This window comes from Podarcis pityusensis, assembly GCF_964106645.2.
Source record: "Podarcis pityusensis genome assembly, chromosome: 13".
NCBI lineage: Eukaryota > Metazoa > Chordata > Lepidosauria > Squamata > Lacertidae > Podarcis > Podarcis pityusensis.
Window position 1 is genome coordinate 50,683,115 of NC_138038.1, and position 27,722 is coordinate 50,710,836.

The 27,722-nt window shown below is 48.6% G+C and overlaps 1 protein-coding gene and 1 long non-coding RNA gene across 3 annotated transcripts; one reads left to right on the plus strand and one right to left on the minus strand.

Annotated features, from left to right (window-relative positions):
• The first annotated feature begins 2,222 nt into the window (after positions 1-2,222).
• Positions 2,223-27,271, plus strand: LOC308462234 (hydroperoxide isomerase ALOXE3-like). 2 transcript variants are annotated; one of them, XM_080979750.1, is made up of 14 exons: positions 2,223-2,442; positions 4,192-4,396; positions 5,619-5,703; positions 7,126-7,248; positions 8,756-8,859; positions 9,977-10,149; positions 13,511-13,654; positions 14,720-14,923; positions 16,257-16,343; positions 18,067-18,236; positions 19,492-19,613; positions 19,765-19,865; positions 21,041-21,211; positions 24,672-27,271. In XM_080979750.1, exons 1-14 carry the CDS (start codon positions 2,422-2,424, stop codon positions 24,849-24,851), a joined length of 1,890 nt encoding a protein of 629 aa, XP_080835876.1. In that variant the 5' UTR covers positions 2,223-2,421; the 3' UTR covers positions 24,852-27,271. The 2 variants fall into 2 exon arrangements, with proteins under 2 accessions (XP_080835876.1, XP_080835875.1); XM_080979749.1 differs by lacking the exon at positions 2,223-2,442 and adding an exon at positions 2,539-2,808.
• LOC308462414 lies at positions 22,645-24,672 on the minus strand. Its single transcript, XR_013979130.1, has 2 exons — positions 23,762-24,672; positions 22,645-23,677 (listed from the first exon to the last, which is right to left on the minus strand). It is a non-coding gene; the product is annotated as an uncharacterized lncRNA (long non-coding RNA).
• Positions 27,272-27,722: the final 451 nt, after the last annotated feature.

A 27,722-nucleotide genomic window follows, 5' to 3' on the forward strand; every position in this document is an offset into this window, starting at 1 on the left:
CTCTGTCGCCCCCTTGTCCTTGTGCTCTCCATATTTCCCAACATCATGGTCTTTTCCAGGGAGTCTTCTCTTCTCATGAGATGGCCAAAGTCTTGGAGTCTCAGCTTCAGGATCTGTCCTTCCAGTGAGCACTCAGGACTGATTTCCTTCAGAATGGAGAGGTTTGATCTTCTTGCAGTCCATGGGACTCTCCAGAGTCTCCTCCAGCACCAGAATTCAAAAGCATCCATTCTTCAGCGATCAGCCTTTTTTATGGTCCAGCTCTCACTTCCATACATCACTACTGGGAAAACCATAGCTTTAACTATACAGACCTTTGTTGGCAAGGTGATGTCTCTGCTTTTAAAGATGCTGTCTAGGTTTGTCATTGCTTTTCTCCCAAGAGGCAGGCATCTTTTAATTTCGTGGCTGCTGTCACCATCTGCAGTGATCATGGAGCCCAAGAAAGTAAAATCTCTCACTGCCTCCATTTCTTCCCCTTCTACTTGCCAGGAGGTGAGGGGACCAGTGGCCATGATCTTCATTTTTTTGACGTTGAGCTTCAGACCATATTTTGCACTCTCCTCTTTCACCCTCATTAAAAGGTTGTTTAATTCCTCCTCACTTTCTGCCATCAAGGTTGTTTCATAAGCCGAAAGAATGAGTAAGTGGTGCCATTAAACAAAAGTGGCAAAAGACAGGATTATTGTGGGCAAGTCCTTCAGTGAGTCATTGCAGTTGGCAAAGCATGACTTAGCATTTAGGGGAGGTGGTGAAACATCCAGTTCACCGAACAATTTTAACTTTCTGGGGTTGTTTGAATTAATTGCCAAATTTTATTCCTTCTTGTGTGTTCACATAAATCAGCATGGCTCTGGTCAGTCATCGTACTTATCCAAAACTTATGTGAAGAAGTTATCCAGTTGATAGCTAATACAGTTTGAGAAACAATACTGAGAGGCATCAAACAGGCAGGTTTGTTTACCGTATTTTTTGCTCTATAAGACTCCCTTTTTCCCTCCTAAAAAGTAAGGGGAAATGTGTGTGCGTCTTATGGCGCAAATGCAGGCTGCGCAGCTATTACAGAAGCCAGAACTGCGCAGTTTATTTCCTTGACATCTGGTGGGATGGCGTTCCACAGGGCGGGTGCCACCACCAAGAAGGCCCTCTGCCTGGTTCCCTGTAACTTCACTTCTCGAAAGCAGGAAACCACCAGAAGGCCCTCAGAGCTGGACCTCAGTGAACGATGGGGTGGAGACGCTCCTTCAGATATCCTGGGCCGAGGCTTTCACTGCTGCTAACTCTCTGCAGGCAACCCACAATTTGCACCGGGTGGGGGGCATTCTGGGTCACTGCACACTTGCATGAAATCACGTGAAATTGAAACACCCTGTTCTGCCCTTTTAGTGACGTCTTTTATGACATCTGCAGGTCACTTCTGGGTTTGGCGATTGTGCACAGATCAGTTGCACTTAAAGCGGGGCAAGCCTGTTCTCTAAACTCTGGCTTTTTCTGTTGAGGGAGGAGCCCCACCCATTTGTCATCTGGCGCAGAATCCTTTTGATCCTTTGTTCTCTTAATGGCCCATCACCCGGCACTTGGCCAAATGTTAGCCACTTGTTCGATCCAGGAATTAGAGTTGCCTGGCTTATATTTTAACACTCCAGACTTTGAATTCTAACACTTGCTGAATCCGGGGTTTATAGGAGTCCAGCATGCACAAGCTCAATTTTTTTTTACAGGAGATTGAACATTATGTTATAGAGAAGATCCCTTACCCCACTTTTATACTATCTTGTGCTTTAAAGAAATGTGGTGTGAATCCTGAAATACTGTTCAGGGAGGGAGGAGAGTCCGTTTATATTCATTCAATCCATATTAATTTTGTAACACAGTTTGGGAGGGGAATTTAAATAAACGATGTGTTGATTAAAACAAGTAAGTAGAAGATTAAGAAGACTATCTTCTGTAAAGTAGTAGACATGGCGACGCAGATATTGCTGCGATGGCAGAGTTGGCAGTGAAGTCCTTCGAAGTGGAAGGAGGCCCAGTTTTGGTTTCAGACTGGATTAGTGTTGCAGCATAACAGGCAGCTGACCTGGCAACATTGGGCATTATCCTGGCAACCCATCAACCTGTGGAAATATGTTCCAGCGGCAGCTGGTATCGCATGCTATGAACCCAGCCAATCAGATTACGCAGCATGGTATGCTTGCTTTTGAAAGCCTGCGAGAATTTCCCATCTCAAGATTGCAGAGCCCAAGATAATCCTTCGAGGTGAGGAGTCCTCTGGTGTTGTCATAATTTGTCACCGATTAGGTTTTTTTTAATCTTTCCTGCAGATAAATGGAAGCCGGCTTTGCCTGCAGCCCCCGGTCTCGAACCCAAGATCTCCCAGCATCTGATAAAGCTCCGGCGAAGTGAAACGTCCCCCCCACCTGCATGAACCTGCACCTGTCCCAGGTGAGCGTGCGTGGGAGTCAGGAGGGGCCGACTCGTGTTCACTCCCAAATTCTCTTCCAAGCGTCAACCCTGCAAGGCGGAGCAGTGGGGGAACTGGCTAGGCTTCTCATTTGAACAGCCAGACTCTGGGCGGGAAGCAGGAGGAGGAAGGGGGAGAATAAAAACCTCGCTGGCTTTCGTCAAGGTTTCTGGAAAAGTCCCGCAGCTGCAGCCTCCATGGCTACTACCTACAAAATCCGGGTTGCCACAGGCAACTACCTGTGTGCAGGGACCATGGATTCGATCTCCATCACTTTGGTGGGGTCTCGAGGGGAGAGCCCCAAAACCCAGCTGGATAAATGCGGCAAAGACTTTTCACCCGGAGAGGTGAGTGCTTTGGGTTTTCGGAAGCCTGCCTAGCTCAGCATTGTCAGATTTCAGCAGGATTTTAGCTCAGCCCTAATTTTTCATTTCATTTCAATTTTAATTCATGTACGGCCTGTCTATGTTACTATACACAAGGCGGTTCACAGCAACAAAATATACAGCAAAGAACGCAGACCTTATAATCATCTGATCCAATACAAAAAGTCATAACGAAACGTAACTTTAAAATGGAATGAAATAAAGTAATACGTAATAACCTATTAGGGACGCGGGTGGCGCTGTGGGTTAAACCACACAACCTATCACTTGCCAATCAGAAGGGTCGGCGGTTCGAATCCCTGCAACGGGGTGAGCTCTCGTTGCTCAGTCCCTGCTCTTGCCAACCTAGCAGTTCGAAAGCACATCACTTGCAAGTAGATAAATAGGTACCACTCTGGCGGGAAGGTAGATGGCGCTTCCGTGCGCTGCTCTGGTTCGCCAGAAGCGGCTTAGTCCTGCTGGCCACATGACCCAGAAGCTGTATGCCGGCTCCCTCGGCCAATAAAGCGAGATGAGCGCCGCAACCCCAGAGTCGGTCATGACTGGACCTAATGGTCAGGGGTCCCTTTACCTTTACCTAATAACCTATTAGAATATAATAGTGCACGATAAAATTAACTCTCAAAACATCAAACAGAAACTTAGCAATTACAATAAACAATGATCAATACAAAGGACTGAAAGGCACAATGCATAAAATACCATGGTACATGCAAAACTATGTAAAAGGATCAAATTAAGAAACAAAGGCAACATACAAAATGATTATTTTTAAAAATCCATGAACTCCACTGCTCCCTTCCCAGCTGCTCCTGCTGTTCTGATAGCCTAGTGATGGGCTAAACCTTCGTGAAGATGCAGGTGATGGCGTGAGTGGGTGGAGAGATAAACTCAAAACTGATTTATTGTGTACAGAACACTTTTGGGTTGGGTTAACTCTCAGGCTTACTGCCGGAATCCTTTAAGAAAGTCCTGTGTCCTTTTGCCAGAGGGGAAGGCGGATGCGAAAACACCGCCTTCTTTGCGTTTCACAGCCTCTTCCGGTTGCCATGTGCCTTAAACCATGGGTAGGCAAGCTAAGGTCCGGGGGCCAGATCTGGCCCAATCGCCTTCTGAATCCGGCCTGCGGACGGTGCGGGAATCAGCGTGTTTCTACATGAGTAGAATGTGTCCTTTTATTTAAAATGCATCTCTGGGTTATTTGTGGGGAATAGGAATTCGTTCATTTCCCCCCCTTCAAAATATAGTCCGGCCCCCCCATAAGGTCTGAAGGACAGTGGACCGCCCCCCTGCTGAAGACGTTTGCTGACCCCCTGCCTTAAACTCTCCCCTTCTGCCTCTCAGGTGGGTGAATATGTGGTCCAAAGCGAACAGGACTTGGGTCCCATCCTGCTGGTCCGGCTGCACAAGGAGAAGTACAGCATCTTCCCTCAGACAAACTGGAACTGCAGCTATGTTGAAGTGTCCGCCCCCCAGGGAGAGACATATTACTTCCCCTGCTACCAGTGGCTTCTGGGGTACCAGACCCTCGAGCTCAGAGAAGGGGCAGGTGAGAGACCCTGTCCGGCTTTCTGGTATTTCCACAGAGGGGAAGGAGCGACGCTTTTCTGGCTTGGCGCATCACATCCAAGACTTCCTTCCCACCCGATTAGCATTCCTCGTGGCCAAAGGCTCCGTGCTGCCACAGCCACCCACTCCATGAAGGATATATACAGTGGTACTTCAGGTTACAGATGCTTCAGGTTACAGACTCCGCTAACCAAGAAATAGTGCTTCAGGTTAAGAACTTTGCTTCAGGATGAGAACAGAAATCGTGCTCTGGCAGCGCGGCGGCAGCAGGAGGCCCCATTAGCTAAAGTGGTTCTTCAGGTTAAGAACAGTTTCAGGTTAGGAACGGACCTCCGGAACGAATTACCGTATTTTTCGCTCCATAAGACGCACCTTTTCCCTCCTAAAATGTAAGGGGAAATGTGTGTGCGTCTTATGGAGCGAATGCAGGGGGGAGGCAGGCAGGAAAAGCCCCTGCGGCTCTTGCGGGCTTTTCCCCAGGAGGGAGAAGGGACTGACGTGGCCAGTCAATCCCGTTTCCCTCCTCGTGTAAAAACCTGCAGGAGCCGTGTGCTCCTTAAAGGGTGCGCGGCTCCTGTGGGCTTTTCTACGAGGTGGGGGAATTCCCCCACCTCCCGCAAAAGCAGGGAGAAGGTCCCTGAGCTGCTCTTTGGGGCTGTGGGGGGGGGGCTAACCGGGCTTCCCCCTCCAGCTGCGAGAAGATCTGAGCTGGGGGGGGGGGGATAATATTTTTTCCCTTGATTATTTCCCCCTCTGAAAACTAGGTGCACCTTATGGTCAGGTGCACCTTATGGAGCGAAAAATACGGTAAGTACTTAACCCAAGGTACCACTGTATATATTTCATTGTAATTATGATTATTATTGACTCGCTCATTAGCCAAAAAGGCTCCAGCTGAGGCTTACGAGTAGTATCAAGTGGCAAGGTAGTATCTGCCCTGAGGCTGACAATCTGAAAGTCATGACACAAAAGGAAAAAGCGATGGGGAGGGAAGAGGAAGGGAAGCAAGCTCAGGCTTGAGTTCTGGAAGCGGCAGTCCTTATTAGAATTAGATCTCTGGTTCTCCAAAGACAGGCCTGTGGCCTCAAGGCTGGCCCTGGGTTCAAAGGGATGGAGCCAGGTTGCCAGAGAAAGCCCCGTCCTGCGATCTTTCCTCTCCCCCAAAACTCTATTTCCATCCCACCCGCCTCTCTCCCCTCCAGCCAAAACCGTTTGCATGGACAAGGAGAACGAGCTGCTCTTACAACATCGGAGAAATGAGCTGCGAGCGAAGCGACAGGCCTACAGGTGAGCAGATTCTGTGGCTAAGCTCACCTGAACGGGCCAGGAGCCGGCTGCAGGGACGAGTCAATCTGTCAACATTGGGTTCTCCCCAATGTCGCATCTCCGCTCCTCCTCATGCAGCTGCTGGGTGACCTTGGGCCAGTCACATTTTTTTGAAGTCTCTCAGCCCCACTCACCTCACAGTGTGTGTGTTGTGGGGGAGGAAGGGAAAGGAGAATGTTAGCCGCTTTGAGACTCCTTAAAGGGAGTGAAAGGCGGGATATCAAATCCAAACTCTTCTTCTTCTTCTTCTTCCCGGACAGCGCCATATTGTACAATTTAAAGCACATTTCATACATGGCTTCCCCCAAAGAGTGCATGCAGAATTTACCGTATTTTTCGCTCTATAGGACGCACCCGACCATAGGACGCACCTTGTTTTAGAGGGGGAGAACAAGGGAAAAAAATTCTCCCCCTCTCTGCTCAGCGCCCCTTCAGCGAAGCGGCAGGAGAAACGGAGCCCCTTCCATTTCTCCTCCTGCTTGGCTGAAGGGGCGCTGCGCAGCTCTCCCTCTCTGCTGAGGCCAGGAGAGTCTTGATATTCCCAGCTTCAGCAAAAGGAACCCGAAGCCTGCGGAGCGCAGTGGGAACTCGTGCTGCGCTCCGAAGGCTTCAGGTGGCTATCCCTGAAGCCTGGAGAGCGAGAGGGGTCGGTGCGCACTGACGCCTCTCACTCTCCAGGCTTCAGCGAAAGCAACGTGAAGCCTCCGGAGCACGGAGGGAGCACTCCCTCTGCGCTTTGGAGGCTTCGCGTTGCTATCACTGAAGCCAAGGAGCCTGCATTCGCTCCAGAGGACACACACACATTTACCCTTCATTTTTGGAGGGGAAAAGTGCGTCCTATAGAGCGAAAAATATGGTAGGTTCCCGAGAATCTCAGCAACTTCCTAGTCCTCATGGTTGGCGTAATATGCTTGGCAGTGTGAAATCTCAGGAGCCGAATAAGATTTCAGGGCGCTCCCTGAACCATACATTTGAAGCACTTCCTGCAAAGGAAACTGGGAGCTGTCCTTCGGCAAGGGTGCTGGGAATTGTAGCTCAGTGAGGGGGAACTATAGTTCCCAGGGTTCTTTGGGAGAAGTCGTGTGCGTTGAATCTATGGTGTGGCTCTCCCCAGAGTTTCTCATTTTCCCCATCTTTAGTTTTCCACATTTCCAAATCACTTTGGGGGGCTTTTTCTAAGTCCCTGTGAAAACTGAGCAGCATTTTACTGCAAAATTCCCTATACTCGTTTTTTTAAAGCACTTTTGAGTAATGCACACATTTCTGCAAGCAATTTTCATCAGATATAATGCACATTTGTATTTTTGCTGAGACGTTGATTTTTATGCAGTTTCCCCCCATTTATGGATTTTTGCAAACATTTATGTTTATTTGTTGGGGCAGATATAAAGAATATCAACCCGGCTGGCCCCAATGCCTAGATGTTGACTGCGTTGACAATTTGCATCCAAACGATCAGTATTCCTGCCGCCGATACAGTGCCTTCCGGGTGCAAATGGTTGCTTCGTAAGTATCTGTTGAGACATGGGTGGCAGAGGCGGGAGCTAGAGGAGGGATGAGAGGAATTCCCCAGGATCTGAACTTGTGCAAAAATTCTGGTTCAACCGTTTTGCTCATAGCAAATTTCTCCCCCTGACCTGGCCACAGTGATCCACGCGACGGTCACCTCCAGACTGGATTATTGTAACTTGCTCTACGCGGGGCTGCCCTTGAGACTGACCCAGAAACTCCAGCGGGTGCAGAATGCCGCAGCGAGACTCCATATGGGGTCCTCGCTGCAAGATCACATTTACCCGGTGCTATACCAGCTGCACTGGCTCCCGGTGGAGAACAGGATCAGGTTTAAGGTGCTGGTTTTAACCTTCAAATGGGACGCGGGTGGCGCTGTGGGTTAAACCACAGAGCCTAGGACTTGCCGATTAGAATGTCGGCGGTTCAAATCCCCGTGACGGGGTGAGCTCCCGTTGCTCGGTCCCAGCTCCTGCCAACCTAGCAGTTCGAAAGCACGTCAAAGTGCAAGTTGGTAAATAGGTACTGCTCCAGCAGGAAGGTAAATGGCGTTTCCGTGCGCTGCTCTGGTTCGTCAGAAGCGGCTTAGTCATGCTGGCCACATGACCCGGAAGCTGTACGCCGGCTCCCTCGGCCAATAAAGAGAGATGAGAGCCGCAACCCCAGAGTCGGTCATGACTGGACCTAATGGTCAGGGGTCCCTTTACCTTTACCTTTAACCTTCAAAGCCCTATACGGCCTAAGACCCTCGTACCTACGGGACCGCCTCTCCTGGTATGCCCCGCGGAGGAACTTACGGTCTTCAAACAAAAACATCTTGGAGGTCCCGGGCCACAGAGAGGTTAGGCTGGCCTCAACCAGAGCCAGGGCTTTTTCGGACACGGCCCCGATTTGGTGGAACGCTCTGTCCCAAGAGACTAGGGCCCTGCGGGACTTGACATCTTTCTGCAGGGCCTGCAAGACGGAGCTGTTCCACCAGGCCTTTGGAAAGGGCACAGCCTGACTCCCTCCTTTGGCAATACTCACAGAACTCTAGCCCAATGGTTGCCATTAATCTGATTTGAATTAATTTTATAATGAAATGATTTTAGAATGTTTTATCATTTTACTGTTGTTAGCCACTCTGAGCCCGGTTTTGGCTGGGGAGGGCAGGATATAAATAAAATTTATTATTATTATTATTATTATTATTATTATTATTATTATTTGATTTTAAATGTACCGACAAGGGAACAACTGTGGATTGGCAAGAATGTGTCTGTGTGTGGAATAAGCTGTGGAAGTATAAAATTCCCAGCCTTTTTGCCATTAAGGCTTGTAGAGCAGACAGGAACTCAACAGGTGAAGTTCCTCCCTATCATGCTTATCTATGCTGTGGGAAATATCTATGCTGTAGCTGTTTTATTTCTGCCAGTCATTTTGTGGGGGGCAGAAGCAAGGGGAGCTTTGGAGACCCAGTTTCAACCACTCTTCAATACGTTTTATTTTCCTTTCTGAATGCCAGAGAAGTTGAGTTGAAGCTGAAGGGCTTGCTGGATTGTAAGAATTCTTGGAGGAAGCTGGATGATGTACGGAGGGCTTTTTGGTTTTATCGATCCCCTATTTCAGGTCAGTATCTTCATAAAGACAACAAGTTCCTCTGGCTGAGATTCCCAGGAGCCTAAATTCTGCACCTGCTACCATAGTCTAAGCCTTTTTCTGTGGCCACACAGAATCCTGCCATACATGCAGACCTATTAGACCCACTCGGTCTCGGTCCAGTATACCTGAAGGAGCGTCTCCACCCCCATCGTTCAGCCCCCCTAAGGTCCAGCTCTGAGGGCCTTTGGCGGTTCCCTCCCTGCAAGAAGCCAAGTTACAGGGAACCAGGCAGAGGGCCTTCTTGGTGGTGGCACCCACCCTGTTGAACGCCCACCCACCAGATGTCAAAGAGAAAAATAACTACCAAACTTTTAGAAGACATCTAAAGGCAGCCCTGTTTAGGGAAGCTTTTAATGTTTAATAGGTTATTGTATTTTAGTGTTTTGTTGGAAGCCGTCCAGAGTGGCTGGGGGGACCCAGCCAGATGGGTGGGGTATAAATAATAAATTGTTGTTATTATTATTACAGTGGTGCCTCGCAAGACGAAAATAATCCGTTCCGCGAGTCTCTTCGTCTTCCGGTTTTTTCGTCTTGCAAAGCAAGCCCATTAGCGGTTTAGCGGATTAGCGCTATTAGCAGCTTAGCGGGCTTAGCGGATCAGCTGTTAAGCGGCTTAGCGGCTTAGCGGATCAGCTGATAAGCGGCTTAGTGGCTTAACGGATCAGCTGATAAGCGGCTTAGCGGATCAGCTGATAAGCGGCTTAGCGATCAGCTGTTAAGCGGCTTAGCGGATCAGCTGATAAGCGGCTTAGCGGCTTGGGGAAAAGGGGGGGGGGGGAGGAAAAAAACCCCGCAGGAACTCGCAAGACATTTTCGTCTTGCGAAGCAAGCCCATAGGAAATTCGTTTTGCGAAGCACCTCCAAAACGGAAAACCCTTTCGTCTAGCGGGTTTTCCGTCTTGCGAGGCATTCGTCTTGCGGGGCACCACTGTATTACTTTATGGATGGAAGGAACTGAAGACTGAAGGACTTTTGCGGTTCGTCCCATCTGCCCCCACCTCTGAATAAAGGCCTCCTCTAGCACACCCACCAAAGGAAATCTGCCCTCTCTGATACCTTACCGAGGACATCTCTGTGTCCCCAGAATATGTCAGCACGCACTGGGACGAAGATGCTTTCTTTGGGTACCAGTATCTCAACGGAGTGAATCCCGTCGTCATCCGCCGCTGCACCGAGATCCCAGCCAATTTCCCCGTCACACATGAGATGGTTGCCAAATCTTTGGAGAAGCACACCACCCTGGAGGAGGAGCTGAAGGTAAGAAGACAGGGCTGGCCCCCACACCTTCCGAACACAGCCTCACAAAGTCCTCAGCTGCCATCAGGGATGCCCTTCGCTCTATCCTCTCCCTTTGTTCCTTTTTCCTGAATTGTTGAGCCCACTCTGCTTTTGCTGCTCGTTCTCTTCCGCAATTTTGATGCTCTTTTGTAAGATTCTTTCCCTCCCCTAATAAATTTTATTAAATTTTTCCAAATATCTAAACACAATACAGCTTAACAATAATATTTTCCTTTAAATCTATATCTTATCCGAATTAACTTCCCTCCACCCCTCTTCTGGCTTCTCTGCATTGCTCTTGCTTAAGCGTGATTACTATATATACATTATATATCTATATATATATATATATAGATATATATAGATATAGATATATATGTATGTATCTATATATACATTCTGGAAGAATCCGACAGCAGGACAAAGAGAAATTCCAAAAAGAATGGTCCAAATTTATGGTATACTTAGAGAAAACTGTATATAAATAGAGACACTCGCAGGACTGAAATAAAACTCATAACGTTTATTGTAAACATTTGGTTAGACCACAAGATGTAATGCTGTATTATAATAAGGAATGTATGTCTAAAGTATAATACAAAAATTTATTAAGGAGTGAAAGACGCTCTTCCGTAAGATTCCGTAATTGTCATTTAAAGCTTCGGTTGTTTGCATTGTCTCCAATAATTTCACGTGGTTTTACTACAGACTTGTGATATATGAGTCAATGGAAAGAAGGCACAATTTATATTATTAGACAGGCAGCTAGAGAGATGACACTTTTCTTTTCAAAATAATTTTTATTAATTTTCCATTTGAACATACATAATCACATCATTCTTTCCACTTGACCTCTTTGGTTCTTTAGAGCCTATCAACTTCCTCCCCTCCCACCTCTTGGCTTTCAGAGTGAACCTTTATATCACAGCATTTTATATATTTGCGGGTCCACGCGCTAACCCTGTCCATTTCCGAGCACAATTCAAAGTGTTGGTGCTGACCTTTAAAGCCCTAAATGGCCTCAAAGGCCCAGTAGACCTGAAGGAGCGTCTCCACCCCCATCGTTCTGCCCGGACACTGAGGTCCAGCTCCGAGGGCCTTCTGGTGGTTCCCTCCCTGCGGGAAGCCAAGTTACAGGGAACCAGGCAGAGGGCCTTCTCGGTAGTGGCACCCACCCTATGGAACACCCTCCCACCAGATGTCAAAGAGAAAAATAACTACTAGACTTTTAGAAGACATCTGAAGGCAGATCATTCTTATTATCATTCTTCTTCTTCTTCTTCTTCTTCTTCTTCTTCTTCTTCTTCTTCTTCTTCTTTGGGGCCCTCCCCCCCCTACATAGGAAGAGACCAGACAACAAGGTATTGAATTCAGATGTAGGCAACCTGGAAATGGCCTTGGAAGGTATTCCTCTCAACCCCATGGGGGGCTGAGGCTGAGGGAGACAGTTGCAATGTGAGGGGACTGCAACTGTGAACTTGCACAGTGCGCCCACGCACAGCACCGGATTGGGAGTTTGATCTACTTGCTGCCTCTCTAGGGTCAGGGACTCCCACAAACACCCTTTAACATAGCCTTTCTCAACCTGTGGGTCCCCAGATGTTGTTGAATACAACTCCCATCACCCCTAGCCAGCAAGGCCAGAGCTCAGGGATGATGGGAGTTGTAGTCCAACAACATCTGAGGACCCACAGGTTGAGAACAGCTGCTTTAACGGGACCTGCAAAAACGCCGCCACATGGGGGGTGCATGAGATGCCCCCCCCCTTTCACTCAAAGATAGACTAAAGGGTACCTAACAAGGCCCGTGAGTCTTGGCCGGGGACCGGCCCCTAAACGTACTCCCAGGCCACACCTCCACCGGCAGCCCATTGGCCCGCCAGGCAGGCGAGGGGCCAAGCCCGCAGTTACCTGTTGGGTGGCAGTCGGCTAGGTGGTACCGCTCAGGGCCGCAAACTCCGCCCACCTGTTGGGAAGGGGTGAGTGGGAATTTCCAGTTCTAATAAGACTCATCACAAAATACCTCCAAGTTTAAATAAATATAGAAACATATATTTTTTAGATGTCCTTTTTATGTTGAAATTCATAGAGACACCATTGATCCTTTGCTGAAGAGGCTCGCTGATCTTTCAGACAAGTCTAAACTTAATTTTCTCCTCTTAAGCAAAGATCATAAGACGACCTGGCTGGTAGCCAGATTCTGCGCCCAGATTTGTAGGCATATATCATCCTCTAGAATAAAATAGCTTACTAGGGAAATGCTGACGTTGATCTTTGGGGCACCTCAGGGTCATTTTTTTATGGTAGCCCAAATCTCAGTTGTACAGGTTTATGTATATATCTCAATTTTAACTCATGAACTATTGCTGCAATCTGTTCCGATTGTATATTTTATCTTTATGAATGCTGTTTTTATTGTGTTGTGTTATGTTATGGGAGCTGGTCTTTGTAATAAATTATCTCTCTATCTAAATATAGGAAGGTAAACAATTTCTCATTACAAATCTTCAGATAACCCTACTAGTTGTTGTTAATTGCTTACAATGATCTTTCAAATATCGTATAAATTTACTCCAGTCCTTCTGGAATACTTGATCATGCTGGTTTCAGATTTTCCCTGTCAGCTTTGCCAGTTCCGCAAAGTCCATCGTTTTCATCTTCCACTATTCTTTTGTCGGTCCTTCTTGTTGTTTCCATTTTGGGTCTAAAAGGGTTCTTGCCGCTGATGTTGCATACATGAACAGTCTTTTATCCTCCCTTGGTACCTCTTCACCTACTATACCCAGTAAAAAGGCTTCTGTGGTTTTTTTAACAAAAGTGGTTTTGAACATTTTCTGTAACTCATTATATTTCGTTTCCCAGAAAGCCTTTACTAGATAGATGCCATTTTTCATTTTGGAGGCGTATTATTGTCCTACCTCACCCCTCCGTCCTATTAATGGCAGGCTTTGACTTACAGAGGGGACGCGGGTGGCTCTGTGGGATAAACCACAGAGCCTAGGACTTGCCGATCAGAAGGTCGGCAGTTTGAATCCCCGCAGCAGGGTGAGCTCCCGTTGCTCGGTCCCTGCTCCTGCCAACCTAGCAGTTCGAAAGCACGTCAGTTGCAAGTAGATAAATAGGTACCACTCCAGCGGGAAGGTAAACGGCGTTTCCGTGCTGCTCTGGTTCACCAGAAGCGACTTAGTCATGCTGGCCACATGACCTGGAAGATGTATGCCGGCTCCCTCGGCCAATAAAGCGAGATGAGCGCCGCAACCCCAGAGTGGGCCACAACTGGACCTAATAGTCAGGGGTCCCTTTACCTTTAGCTTTAGCTTTACCTTTACCTTGACTTACAGAAGGGCACCATCTTCCTCATCGACTGCCAGATTCTGGAAGGCGTCCCAGCCGCCAAACTGAACGGTTCCCTCCAGCATATCTCCGCTCCTCTCTGCCTCCTGCACTCAACTCCCATGGGGGAGATGATCCCCATTGCCATCCAGGTAACGCCCGTCTCCCTCTGGGGTGGCAAATTCCACTAAGCCCCCCACCCCGGAGCTGGAGGGATTAATTCTCTTCCTCACCCTCTTTCTTCCCCCCCACCCCCTTGTACCACAATACTCAGGCTCTTCTGTTATTCCAGTTCCCACGAAACATCCCAGAGCAATTGACAATAAAAACATAGATATATTTTTTTTAAAAAAAGGATGATTTCAAATCCAGGGCAGACATGTTCGTTTCAGCGGGTCTGTCCCGAGCAGGGCTTAGTTGACAACAACACTTTGGTTTACTAGCAAGGGTCAGCAAACTTTTTCAGCAGGGGGCCGGTCCACTGTCCCTCAGACCTTGTGGGGGGCCGGACTGTATTCTGGAAAAAAATATATGAATGAATTCCTACACCTCACAAATAACCCAGAGATGCATTTTAAATAAAAGGACACATTCTACTCATGGAAAAACACACTGATTCCGGGACCGTCCGCGGGATGGATTGAGAAGGTGATTGGGCTGGATCCGGCCCCCGGGCCTTAGTTTGCCTACCCATGGTTTAGAGCAGTGGTGTCCAAACTTTTTTCAAAGAGGGCCAGATTTGAAGAAGTGAAGGGCCGTGAGTTGCTGAGCGTTTTTTAGTGTTGAAGTTGTTGTGGTTTTTTTGGGATTTTACCCTGGAAATAAACTGCCACAGGGGCCAGATTAAACCGATTAGACCCCAAAAAGGACTTTGGACATGCCTGGTTTAGAGGATAAAGATTCCTGGCTTTGTGCCGTTGCCTCATGGACGGGGGCCTGGTGGGTGAATAGTTTTGTACAACTCAGAAGTGCAAACATATTCCTAGGGAAGCCTGGCCACAAAAAAATATGGGTTTACTCCGTGTTGACCTGTGACACCATTTTCGCTTCCCTCCCAAGCATAGCTGTCGACTTTTCCCTTTTCTTGCGAGGAATCCTATTCGGAATAAGGGGATTTCCCTTAAAAAAAAGGAAATGTTGACAGCTATGCTCTCAAGGGACTAGTAACTTGCTCTCAAAAAACAACTACAACCTCAACAATGCTTTCCTGTTTCCAGCTCACCCAGAAACCCGGACCAGAGAGCCCCGTCTTCTTGCCCACCGATTCAGAGTGGGACTGGGCGCTGGCAAAGCTCTGGGTGCGAAACAGCACTTTCCACATCCACGAGGTGCTCACCCACCTGTTGCACACCCACCTGGTGGTGGAAGTCTTCCTGCTGGCCACCTTGCGGCAACTGCCCATGTGCCACCCGGTGCACAAGGTGGGTGTGGGCTGCAAGGGACAACGGGGAGGCTTTTCCATTTGACTTTGCAGAGAAATAATTTGGTCAGTTTGGAAGTCAAAATGGTTTCCAGGGCTGTTTTCCTGTGCTGCTTCAGACATGTGGTTTATATATTTATGTACGTGTTTTCTTGGTACATTTATGAACAATTATTTTATATATAGAATCATAGAATCATAGAAGAGTTGGAAGAGACCACAAGGGCCATCGAGTCCAACCCCCTGCCAAGCAGGAAACACCATCAGAGCACTCCTGACATATGGTTGTCAAGCCTCTGCTTAAAGACCTCCAAAGAAGGAGACTCCACCACACTCCTTGGCAGCAAATTCCACTGTTGAACAGCTCTTACTGTCAGGAAGTTCTTCCTAATGTTTAGGTGGAATCTTCTTTCTTGTAGTTTGGATCCATTGCTCCGTGTCCGCTTCTCTGGAGCAGCAGAAAACAACCTTTCTCCCTCCTCTATGTGACATCCTTTTACATATTTGAACATGGCTATCATATCACCCCTTAACCTCCTCTTCTCCAGGCTAAACATGCCCAGCTCCCTTAGCCGTTCCTCATAAGGCTAAAATTTAAGACCTTAAATTTTTTATTTCATTATTATTAGGGAATTTGCTTGGCAACGTTTGTGTCTATTAGTTCCAATGGTATGCAAAGAAACATATGTTGGGAGGAATTCACTCTAAACCTCCTTCATGGGATGTTTTTAAACAAAGGGAGGGGTGGCCATCTGCCACAGATTTTTTAACTGCGTCGTAGGGGGTTGGACTTGATGACCCTTTGAGGTCCCTTAAAGGTAAAGGGGCCCCTGACCATTAGGTCCAGTCGTGACCAACTCTGGGGCTGTGGCGCTCATCTCGCATTATTGGCCGAGGGAGCCGGCATACAGCTTCCGGGTCATGTGGCCAGCATGACTAAGCCGCTTCTGGCGAACCAGAGCAGCGCACGGAAACGCCGTTTACCTTCCCGCCGGAGTGGTACCTATTTATCTACTTGCACTTTGACGTGCTTTCGAACTGCTAGGTTGGCAGGAGCAGGGACCGAGCAACGGAAGCTCACTCTGTCGTGGGGATTCGAACCACCGACCTCCTGATCGGCAAGCTCTAGGCTCCGTGGTTTAACCCACAGCGCCACCCGCGTTGAGGTCCCTTACAATTCTGCAATTCTATGAAAATATTTGTGGAGGGAGGACATACCCAGAGTTGGCCTGATCAAGGTTTGGGGAAGGGCATGATCTCAACCCTCCCTTGGACTCGCCCACCTCCAGTGACCTCCTTTCTCTGACCTTGTTTTTTTTCTCTCTCACCTGCAGCTGTTAATCCCACACTTCAGATATACGCTCCATATCAACGTTCTGGGAAGGGGGAACCTCTTTGCTCCAGGCGGCCTCATAGACCTGGTAAGCGCAGATTTGCTTAACCCTTAGTAGTCTGATCCTGGGGGCAGTTGCCCACGATGAAGACTTTGCTCCACATATGGGAAATAAACTGTTAATAATAATAACAAAAATTATTTATACCCTGCCCATCTGGCTGGGTTTCCCCAGCCACTCTGGGCGGCTTCCAACAGAATATTAAAAACACGATAAAACATCAAACATTAAAAACTTCCCTGAAGAGGGCTGCCTTCAGATGTCTTCTAAAAGTCAGGTAGTTGTTTATTTCCTTGACATCTGATGGGAGGACGTTCCACAGGGCGGGTGCCACCACCGAGAAGGCCCTCTGTCTGGTTCCCTGTTGCTTTGCTTCTCGCAGTGAAGGAACCGCCAGAAGGCCCTCGGAGCTGGACCTCAGTGTCCGGGCAGAACGATGGGGGTGGAATATGCACAGCTTGCAGACTTAACATATAGAATGAGAGAACAAGAAGAACATATATTCTGAGAAGATTGGAAAGCGTTTATTGAATATATGGGAAATAACTGTGTACAGCTGAAAACGCTGGCAGCATTGAGATAAATTCAACAGTGTAAATAAATTTTGGTGGACGTAATAATGGAAGACTGAATGCATAGCTGTCAAGTGTCCCTTATTTGAAGGGACAGTCCCTTATTCCAGCGCCATGTCCTGCTGCTGTCCCTTATTGATAGATGTCCCTTAAATGTCCCTTAAATGATGTCCCTTAAATTTCAAAGGAAGCAGCTCCTCTCCCTCCCTCCCTGCCGGCCAGGGAGGCTCCAACTGTGTTGCTTGGCTGTGTTGCTCACCCAATAAGAAGTCTAAGAACGACTGGGGGGTGGAGCTTGCATGCCTTGTGTGTGGCTAGTTAATGCAAGTTGAGGGGTTTTTTGAATGCTGGACGCCATTTTGTTGCACGTGCTGCTGCAAACTTTGTAGTGCAAAGCCAGGCTGGGGAGCCATCTTAAGTTGAGGCTGCATAGGCCTTGTGGTACATGTGATTCAGATTCTATTCAGTTGAACCTCTGGTTACAAAGTTGGTTGGACAGTGTTCTCGAAGCTACCAGCATGAGTTTGACCAGACTGCAGGAGGACAGGAAGACTGGAGTGCCTGGAACAGGTGAGGCTGCAGGTCCCTTATTTTGGCTGCTGGTCCTTTATTTTCAAGGCTGCTGGTCCCTTATTTTCAAATCTGTAAGTTGACAGCTATGCTGAATGGTATAGTTTTTGTAAAATATGCAGTGTTTTTTGATATGTAATATGAACCATGGAAAGAGAAGAAGGGACATTGATATCTTAAGGATGTAAGAAAGAGTACTTTAAACTGTAAAACAGAAAATTTAATAAAAAATTATATACAAAAAAAAAGGAATAATCATAATAGCAGCAATAATATTAATATTATAATGAATACACTTTGGAATCCCCTGCCTTAAGCAGGTGCTTTCCTGTTTCTGAGCTCAGCAGCTTACCTGCTTCACATACCACCCAACTTTTTCAGACCCCAAATTGGGACATGTGTCTTCCGGGATGCTCTCCCAGGAGATTCTCGCGACCCGCACCTCTCTGCCCCCCCCAGGTGCTTTTTCAGCACAAGAGCACCCAAAAAGGCTGCCATGATCTCTCATGAAAAAACGAGATGTCCCGTTTTCCCCAGGGCACTTGGCAGCTTTGCATTTGCTCCACCGTGTTACAAGCTCCTCAAAAAGGGCCTTTTCTCTCTCCCAGGCTATGGCCACGGGCTTCCACGGTCTGTCACACCTGCTGGCTAAAGGTCTTTCGACGCTGACATATTCCACCCTCTGCCTCCCTGACGATCTCCGGGAGAGGGGGCTTGAGTCGCTCCCCAACTACTACTACAAGGAGGATGGCATGAAGCTCTGGGAAGCCATCGAGAGGTGCGATCCTGGCTCCAGGAGGGCGGAGAGGGACAAAGCGGAAAGCAAGAGCAAGCCTTCCTGCTGGGGACACTGGGAGGGCTGCAGAGGCAGACCTCCAGCCCATCTCTTCAGATCCTGGAATTCCTAGACTTGGGAAGGAACATGATTTAGACTACAGTGGTACCTCGGGTTACAGATGCTTCAGGTTACATACGCTTCAGGTTACAGACTCCGCTAACCCAGAAATAGTGCTTCAGGTTAAGAACTTTGCTTCAGAGTCAGAACAGAAATCGTGCTCCGGCGGCACAGCAGCAGCAGGAGGCCCCATTAGCTAAAGTGGTGCTTCAGGTTAAGAACAGTTTCAGGTTAAGAATGGACCTCCAGAACGAATTAAGTACATAACCAGAGGTACCACTGTATTGCTAAGTGGGTCATGTAATTTGCAAGCATAATCTCACTGGGGGAGAAGCCATCATTACGGACACGCTTAAGGTCAAGAGAGTCTCTCTGGCGCCTTCGTCGGTAAGATGGTTCAACCATCAGACATATCAGTCTGTGAGCCTAGATGAGGCCAATGGAGACCTATCTACTTCTACTGCAGCATTCTCTTTTCTCAGTGACTAATAATAATAATAATAATAATTGTATTACTTATACCCTGCCCATCTGGCTGGGCCTCCCCATCCACTCTGGGCGGCTCCCGACAGAATATTAAAAACACCAAACATTCAAAACTTCCCTAAACAGGGCTACCTTCAGATGCCTTCTAAAAGTCAGATAGTGGTTTATTTCCTTGACATCTGACGGGAGGGCGTTCCACAGGGCAGGTGCCACCACCGAGAAGGCCCTCTGCCTGGTTCCCTGTGACCTCACTTCTTGCAGGGAGGGAACTGCCAGAAGGCCCTCGGAGCTGGACCTCAGCAAACGATGGGGATGGAGACGCTCCTTCAGGTCTACTGGGCCTTTGAGGCCGTTTAGGGTTTCAAGGTCAGCACCAACACTTTGAATTGTGCTCAGAAACATACTGGGAGCCAATGTAGGTCTTTGGGGACCGGCGTTATATGGTCTTGGCAGCCGCTCCCAGTCACCAGTCCGGCTGCCGCATTCTAGTCTAGCATGCCACAGTCAGGCTTTGCCAGCTGGGGACTGATGGGAGTTGTAATCCCACACCTCCGGAGGCCAACAGATTGGGCACGAGAAAAACCATTTTCTCCTCCTGTGTCCTCACCGGCCACTGCCACCGACTCTTTCCCTTCTCCTCTCATTGCTGCAGCTTTGTGAAGGGCATTGTCCATCTCTACTACAAAAGTGACGGTTCTGTCAAGGAGGACCCTGAGCTCCAGGCCTGGGTGGCTGAGATTTTCGACAAGGGCTTTTTCCAGCGAGAGTCCTCTGGTAAGATCTGCTTCCGACACCCTCTTCATCGCGAGCTACAAAAATGGCCGCCGGACCCTGAATCGCCTCATGCTGCGACCACCTCTGGGGGAGGTTGGGGGGGTCAGTTGTGTGGGGTGGCATCTTGACCCCAATTTTGCTCTCCTTCCAGGTTTCCCTGAGCATCTACAAACCATTGCCCAGCTCACCAAATACCTCACCATGGTAATATTTACCTGCTCCATCCGCCATGCCAGCGTCAACAACGGCCAGGTTGGGGTCTTCATCTTTCTCTTGCTCTTTAACTCTGTGGAATGCAAATGATTGCATAGAGAGGGAAAGGAGAGGGAGAATCGTGTCTATGTGAGGGTGTCAGAACTGCATTCCTCATGGAAGGGGACGCGGGTGGCGCTGTGGTCTAAACCACTGATCCTCTTAGGCTTGCCGATCGGAAGGTCGGCGGTTCGAATCCCCACAATGGGGTGAGCTCCCATTGCTGTCCTGGCGCCTGTCAACCTAGCAGTTCGAAAGCACACCAGCGCAAGAAGATAAATAGGTACCACTGTGGCGGGAAGGTAAATGGCATTTCCGTGTGCTCTGGCACTCGTCACAGTGTCCTGTTGCACCAGAAGCGGCTTAGTTCTGCTGGCCACATGACCCGGAAAGCTGTCTGTGGACAAACGCCGGCTCCCTCGGCCTGCAAGCGAGATGAGCGCCGCAACCCCATAGTCGCCTTTGACTGGACATAACCATCCAGGGGTCCTTTACCTATCCTCATGCTCCCCAGATGTCATTGGACTCCAGTTCCCACCAGCCACAACCACCACAACCAATGGCCAGGTGAAACAGGAGTGGTCTCCAACAACACCTGGAGGGCACCAGGTTGGGGAGGAGTGGTGTAGACAATTCTGAGCCAGGTAAACCAAGGGACGCCATCCATAGAAGGCAGCTTCCAATTCTGTTTCCCCAGAAGCCAGGAGTCAGGAAGCCAAGAGTCTGAGGGTCAGAGAGCCGGGAGTCAAGAAGCCGAGGGTCAAGAAGCAAGGAGTCACGAAGTCAGGGGTCTGAGGATCAGGAGTCAAGTGCAGCAAGGCAGGGAACAAGGCTGGGAAATGCTGACCTTATATCCCTTCCTGGCTCTTGCCACCAGGTGCTGTGAGTTACCAATCAGCCTCACCTGTGTGGCCACACCTTGCCTCTTCAGAATAAACTTAGGAAGGCCCCAGTCCTGCAGAGTCCTATTGGTCACAGGCCTGGCTCCTGCATGCACACCTGACACCCCAGCCTCACCCAATGGAGTATCTCGCTCCTCCCTCCAAGGTTCGATCCCAGCGAACATCCTCTGTGAATCTCTCAGGTGACCCATCTCCCCAGGCAGAGGCGGAGGAAGGGTCCCAGGTGCCTTTTGACTGCCCAGAGCCCTCTAACCTCCAACTCTTCTTCTCCAGTTTGATTTTGGCGCCTGGATGCCCAACTACCCCTCCTCCATGAGGAAGCCACCCCCAAAAATCAAGGGCGGGGCGACGTTCGAGAGCGTCCTGGAGACTTTACCGGACGTCAGCACGACCTGTAACACTTTGCTGCTCCTTTGGCTGCTTAGCAAGGAACCGGAGGATAGGGTAAGAGGAAGATGGAAGGGACATTGATGGGGGTGTTTATTGGGTTGTTATTTTGATTAAATATGTTGTGGTTTTATGTTTTGATTTTGTTTGGTGAACTGCCCTGAGACCTCCGGCTATAGGGCGGTATATAAATTCAATACAGTGGTACCTCAGGTTACATACGCTTCAGGTTACATACGCTTCAGGTTACAGACTCTGCTAACCCAGAAATAGTACTTCAGGTTAAGAACTTTGCTTCAGGATGAGAACAGAAATCGTGCTCCGGCGGCACGGCAGCAGCAGGAGGCCCCATTAGCTAAAGTGGTGCTTCAGGTTAAGAACAGTTTCAGATTAAGTACGGACCTCTGGAACAAATTACGTACTTAACCCGAGGTACCACTGTAAATCAATCATCATCATCATCAGGGGTCAGTAGACTTTTTCAGCAGGGGGCCGGTCCACTATCCCTCAGACCTTGTGGGGGGCCAGACTATATTTTTGGGGGGGGGGGGAAATGAACAAATTCCTATGCCCCACAAATGACCCAGAGATGCATTTTAAATAAAAGGGCACATTCTACTCATGTAAAAACACACTGATTCCTGGACCGTCTGTGGGCCGGATTGAGAAGGCGATTGGGCCGGATCTGGCCCCCGGGCCTTAGTTTGCCTACCCATGATCATCATCATCATGGAATCTTGGAATTGTTGAGTTGGAAGGGACCCCAGGGTCATCTAGTCCAACCCCCCGCAATGTGGGAATCTCAACTAAAGCATCCATGACAGATGGCCATCTCCTTCTTATCCGGGACACAGCACAGCCAGAGCAAGAAAAGGTGTGTGCTGTATTCTGCTACCAAGCAACCAAAGGGCCAACCTGAACGAGACAGTGTCGAGTAGTGGTTAGCGTTGGACTAATTCAGCGATGAGGCTCCCTTGGTGAAGCTGGGCTGGTCATTCTCTGTCGGCCTGGCCTACCTTGCAAAGTTGTTGTTAGGGTAAAGTGTGTTGAGGAGAAACCATGTATGCAGCTGCCATGAGCCCCTCGGAGGAAAAAGGGGGGGTGAAGGGTGGGATTCAATTAAGTTTTACTCATTGAAATAAATGCACACAGTTATTCGGTTCAGCGAATCTGCTCTGAGGAAAACTTAGTTCAATACCACCCTAAATGTAATAATATTAGGAATGTTGGGAGTATTAGGTTTCAGTTCACATTTATTGGCAAAACTACCTAATTCACACTTTTTTGGGAGGTGGGGAACACAAATCGAAATGCTGCCATCCATTGGAAGTTGTATTTCCCTGAATTTTGCAATGCGATTCTCTAGCCAAGCGAGATGTTACAAGAATACAACACAATCATGTGAAAAATTGTATATGAGGCAAAATTTCACACAAAGAGGTTCTATCAGGAGAAATCCACACCAAAATGCTGATTAATTTCACGAGGACTTGTTTTTTTATTTTTTTATTTTGATACTTTTGCAAATTCATGGAAATGTGAATAACTAAATTTTAGAATGGCAAAATGAGAAATTGAGAAAAACCAAAGCCGACAGATTCGCCCATCACTAAGTAATATAATCTGAAATTCATTTTATTTATTTAACAAATCTTACATGCGGCTTACTAGAACAAAACACCTCTAAGCAATTTATTGTTTTCCTATAAAGTGGTTCAATTAATTGTTGCTGCTCTGAATTTTATTGCGTTTTATTATCTTCCTTAGTGGGTCATGGGCTATTACCATCAAAAAGTTATTCCCAATGTTGAGTCGGAATCGCCTTTCATGTAACTTTAATCCATTGGTTTAAAGTCTGACACTCTGGAGCAAGAGGAAACACGCTTGCTCCATCTTCTGTGGAACAGACCTTTAGCTATTTGAAGATGGCTATCATGTCACCTCTCAGATTCCTAAACATCCCCAACTCCTTCCACCATTCAGACTTGGTCGCCCTCCTCCGCACACCTTCCAGCTTCTCAATATCATTTTTTAAACTGTGATTCCCAGAATTGGACACAGTATTCCAGGTGGGGTCTGACCAAGGCAGAATAAAGTGGGACTATTACTTCCTTTGTCCTGGACACTAGACTTCTGCTGATGCACCCTAGACTAGCATTAGCCTTTGTTGCTGCTGCATCACGCTGCTGACTCGTGTTAAGCTTGCCATCTATTAAGACCCCTGGTTCCTTTTCACATCGTCTATGCTTTTTTATAGGGTGGGGGGTAGAGGGCACTGGGGACAAGTTTATGTGGGATGTAATCCACTGCGAGCAGTCAAGTACAACATTCCTTGTTTTCCTAGAGCGGACATGCAAGGGAATGTTTGGTCCAGCCAGTCAAAACTTCCTGTTCCTCCTGGCCTGGAGCATCCTTCCTTTGCATGGGACTAGCGGGTGGGCGTAACCTTTCCAGTCCTGGTAAAAGGCCAAGGAATGCTGCCACTCTCCCTCTTTTCCATCCTCTTTTCATCCTAAGAACTTCCTGGAATGAACTGCTGGCTGCCAGCCAAGCAGTCCCTCAGGTCATCTCCCTTATGGGGTAAACCTGTTCGTAGAAGTTTGTAACTTTAACCTTAAGCCTGCCTTCGGGGATCACACTGTGCTCTGCCTGAACATGAGTAAACTTTCTTCTTATTGCTTATGAATAAGAATGTGGCGTCTTTATTCTTTTAGGGGGGATTCAATGAGTTGTTGTTGTTGTTGAGTCGTTTAGTCGTGTCCGCCTCTTCGTGACCCCCTGGACCAGAGCACACCAGGCACTCCTGTCTTCCACTGCCTCCTGCAGTTTGGTCAAACTCATGCTGGTAGCTTCAAGAACACTGTCCCACCATCTCATCCTCCGTCGTCCCCTTCTCCTTGTGCCTCCATCTTTCCCAACATCAGGGTCTTTTCCAGGGAGTCTTCTCTTCTCATGAGGTGGCCAAAGTCTTGGAACCTCAGCTTCAGGATCTGTCCTTCCAGTGAGCACTCAGGGCAGATTTCCTTCAGAATGGAGAGGTTTGATCTTCTTGCAGTCCATGGGACTCTCAAGAGTCTCCTCCAGCACCATAATTCAAAAGCATAAATTCTTTGCCGATCAGCCTTCTTTATGGTCCAGCTCTCACTTCCATACATCACTACTGGGAAAACCACAGCTTTAACTATACGGGCCTTTGTTGGCAAGGTGATGTCTTTGCTTTTTAAGATACTGTCTTGTCTTACCAGGCAAATATTAGAACACATTTCAATCTGGACAGGCCAGATTGTCTTAAGAAACTCACACGAGTTTGCAACTAGCTTTCTGCTGTGTAAAGGGGAATGCACTCTGCTAAGTAAAGAAACTTGCTAATGCAAGTTAGGAAGGATGTTAATAAACAATATATCCTCTCGTGTCACCCTGAACATTCCCACAGTTTATAGCACCAAGGGGGCAGTGGCCCCAAAGGTTGGGAAACACCTTTTCTAGAACCTCACCCTCATTTCTTGTCTCCCTCCAGAGACCGCTGGGGTGCTACCCTGATGAACATTTCACAGAAGAGGAGCCGAAGGAGGTAATCGCAGCTTTCCAGAACCGCCTGGCCCAGATCTCCATGGAAATTGAGGAGCGGAACCGGAGGCTGCCTCTGCCGTACCACTATCTCAACCCCCCGGAAGTAGAAAACAGCACGTCCATCTGAGCACAGCTGTCTCCCAGCCTGCTCTGCAAAGAGGCGCCTTGAAGTCTAAGGTTCCCAAAAGAAACCCAGGGATGCCCTATGGATCTGCCACTCCCCATAGCATTGAAACGTTGAACCTCCAAGTCGGGCTTTCAGGCCTGATGCTTGCAAGGGTGACCAGAACAGGCAGGAGAGTGGAGTTGTCCATCTTTTCCAGCTCTATTTTGTACGGCATTCACTACTGGTTGCTCCTGAAATTGCTCACCTGCTCCTCCAACACCCCCCAAAAATATTGGAGAAACTGCAGAACATCGCATGGCGATGGTCCATTTGAAATGCGACTTGGCCTCCTTTCTCCCGGACCCCTGGGAAATCTCAGGCCTCCAAGGCTAGATTCGGGACAGGTAGACGAAGTTGCATCTTAACCTAGTCAAACTGTGAAAGTCATTCCCACGGGAGGCAGCGATGGCTGTCAACTTGGGCAGCTTTGGAAAAGGAGCACACAGGATAAGGCTGTAAACGTCTGCGAAGCCTCAATGGCTAGCTTCTCCCTCCACTGTCGGAGGCGACGTGTCTCTGAAAACCAGTCGCTGGGGCTCATCTGCGGGGAGACCGCTGCTGCTGATCTCAGGTGCTGCTTGTGGACTTATCTATGTTAGGATATTGTTGCGTTCCACCTTAAAAGGAACAGGCATGACTGTTGTGTGTCACATGCCTGTTTACATTCCAGCACAGCTTGCTGGGAACTTCTGTTGTAGATTGCTTTTGCTATGCTGCTGTTTGCTTGGACGCGAAGGGAAGCAGACATGTTTTTCCTTTGTTCCTGATGCTGAATAAACGCTTGTAAATAACGCATACACATGTCTCTGTCTGCCACTTCCGTTGTGAGAAGTTATTCACTCTGCTGATAAGAGCGTGCGCAGCTTCTGAAGGCTTTGAGGCTCGAGTTGCTGATTGATGCTGTTCCGAGAACAGGAGTTCGCCCGGCTGCCGGCCGGTGGCTGGAGCCAGCTAGGGGCCTGCCAAATGCCCCCGTCTCCCCGGACGCAGCCCAACAATCTGCTTGGCTGAGGTGAGAACACGATGCTGGACATAGATGCGTCTTTCATCTGACTGAGCATGTGCTCTTCCTTCCTTACTAAGTTTCACTAGTTGCAAAAATGACCGGTTTTCCAACATGTGCACCGATTGCTCTTATTGTTTTGGCCTGGGAATCGGATTCAGAGGCTGAACCTGAGGGATCCCAGCCTGCACAGCAGTCCCCGCCTCCAGGGCCGGCTGAGCCGGGGCTGGGGCTTGAACCTGAAGGGCCCTCACCTGTGCCGGATCCTCAGGAGCAGACACCAGCTGAATCCGCTCTGGCTCCAGAGGTGATGGAGGACCCATTGCCTGCAGGTGCTCCACTCTCAGCCCCGTCAGAGGAAGCTGAGGTTGCCTCTGGGTCCAGTAACCCTCTAGCCTCTCCTGAGCTGCAGAGGCTCAGGGCAGAGAGGCGGAGGGAACTAAGTTCCCGCAGAGGAGTGCTCGCCTCCAGGCCAGGGGAGGCGAGTCACCTGTGAACCAGGGCCGCCCTAGGCCTCAGAGGAAATAAAGGCCAGCCCGCCCAGTCCCAGGTTGCAGGAGCAACACCGTTGGTTACCTGTTCCTGCCGGCACCCTGTCCTGCTTTCTGCCAGAGTTCCTGACCTCACCTGACTCCCTGCCTTGGACCCCGCTTCAGCCTTGGACCGGATATGGACCACGCCGCCCAGTAACACCCCCCCCACAGGACCAGCACACTTATCTTTGGACACTTTCCCTCTGTATTTCTAGGGAGCGACTAATAAACATGTCCCTTTCGAGCTTGCCCAACCATTACAGAATCACAGAATTGGAAGGGGCCTGAGGGTCTTGCTGCCCAACTCTCTTCAATGCAGGATTCTCAACGAAAGCACCCATGACAGATGACCATCCATTAATATATCTTGTGCCCCAAATATTTGGTTCTGTTGAGTTGTGGAAGTACTGTGACTATTTGAGATTCACTTTGAATTACATTTTTGAGGAGATGTATACAAATGTCCCCATTTTCCTAGCAATCAGAGTGTCTTGGGTTACTCATGTTTCAAATGTGGCTTTAGCTCAGGCTTGGCTCAATGGGGTGGTGGCCCCCAGATGTTTTGGACTACAATTCCCATCAGCCCTGGCAACATATGATCATGTCACGGATGCTTAAGTTGAGATTCCTGCATAGCAGGGGATTATACTAGATGACCGTGGGGGGTCTCTTCTAACTCTCCAATTCTACGGCTCTCTGTTGGCTGGGGCTGATGGGAGTTTTGTTCCAAAACATCTGGACGCCACCCTGTGCTTACAGTAGGGAGTAGAATTATTGTGACCGCAAAGCGGCAAGCAGGAGACTCAGAGCAATGTTGAGTGTCTGCTTGAATCCAAGGTTGTGGCTATGGAACAAACTAGAGTCTCTTGGGATTGGCTCAGGTTGTGTATATAGTATGTGTAAATAAACCATATATCATAAAGATAAAGCATATATCATAAAGACACCACAGTCTTTGCTGTGCCTCATTCCCAAAAGGGAACACAAACCCTGGCGAGTATCTGGAACCCCTAAAACCTCACACCACTCAGAGATTGGGGTGGCGTGCAACACTGGTGTCAGAAGTGCGATCTGTGTTTCCTGGAGGAGGGCCTGTGAGTGAGGCATGACTGAGCTGAAACGGGGGGAGGAATAGCAATAATCCCTGAGCGGCTTAAACAAATGGAGCAGCAGGAGAACCAGCAGTTCAGTGAAATGAAGCAGAGTGTGTGAGGAGCCTCATTAGAGAAAAAAGCGTGACTCTGTGCGAGGTGAGGGCCCTGCTAGAAGACGGTGCTAACTGCATGGCATAGGATA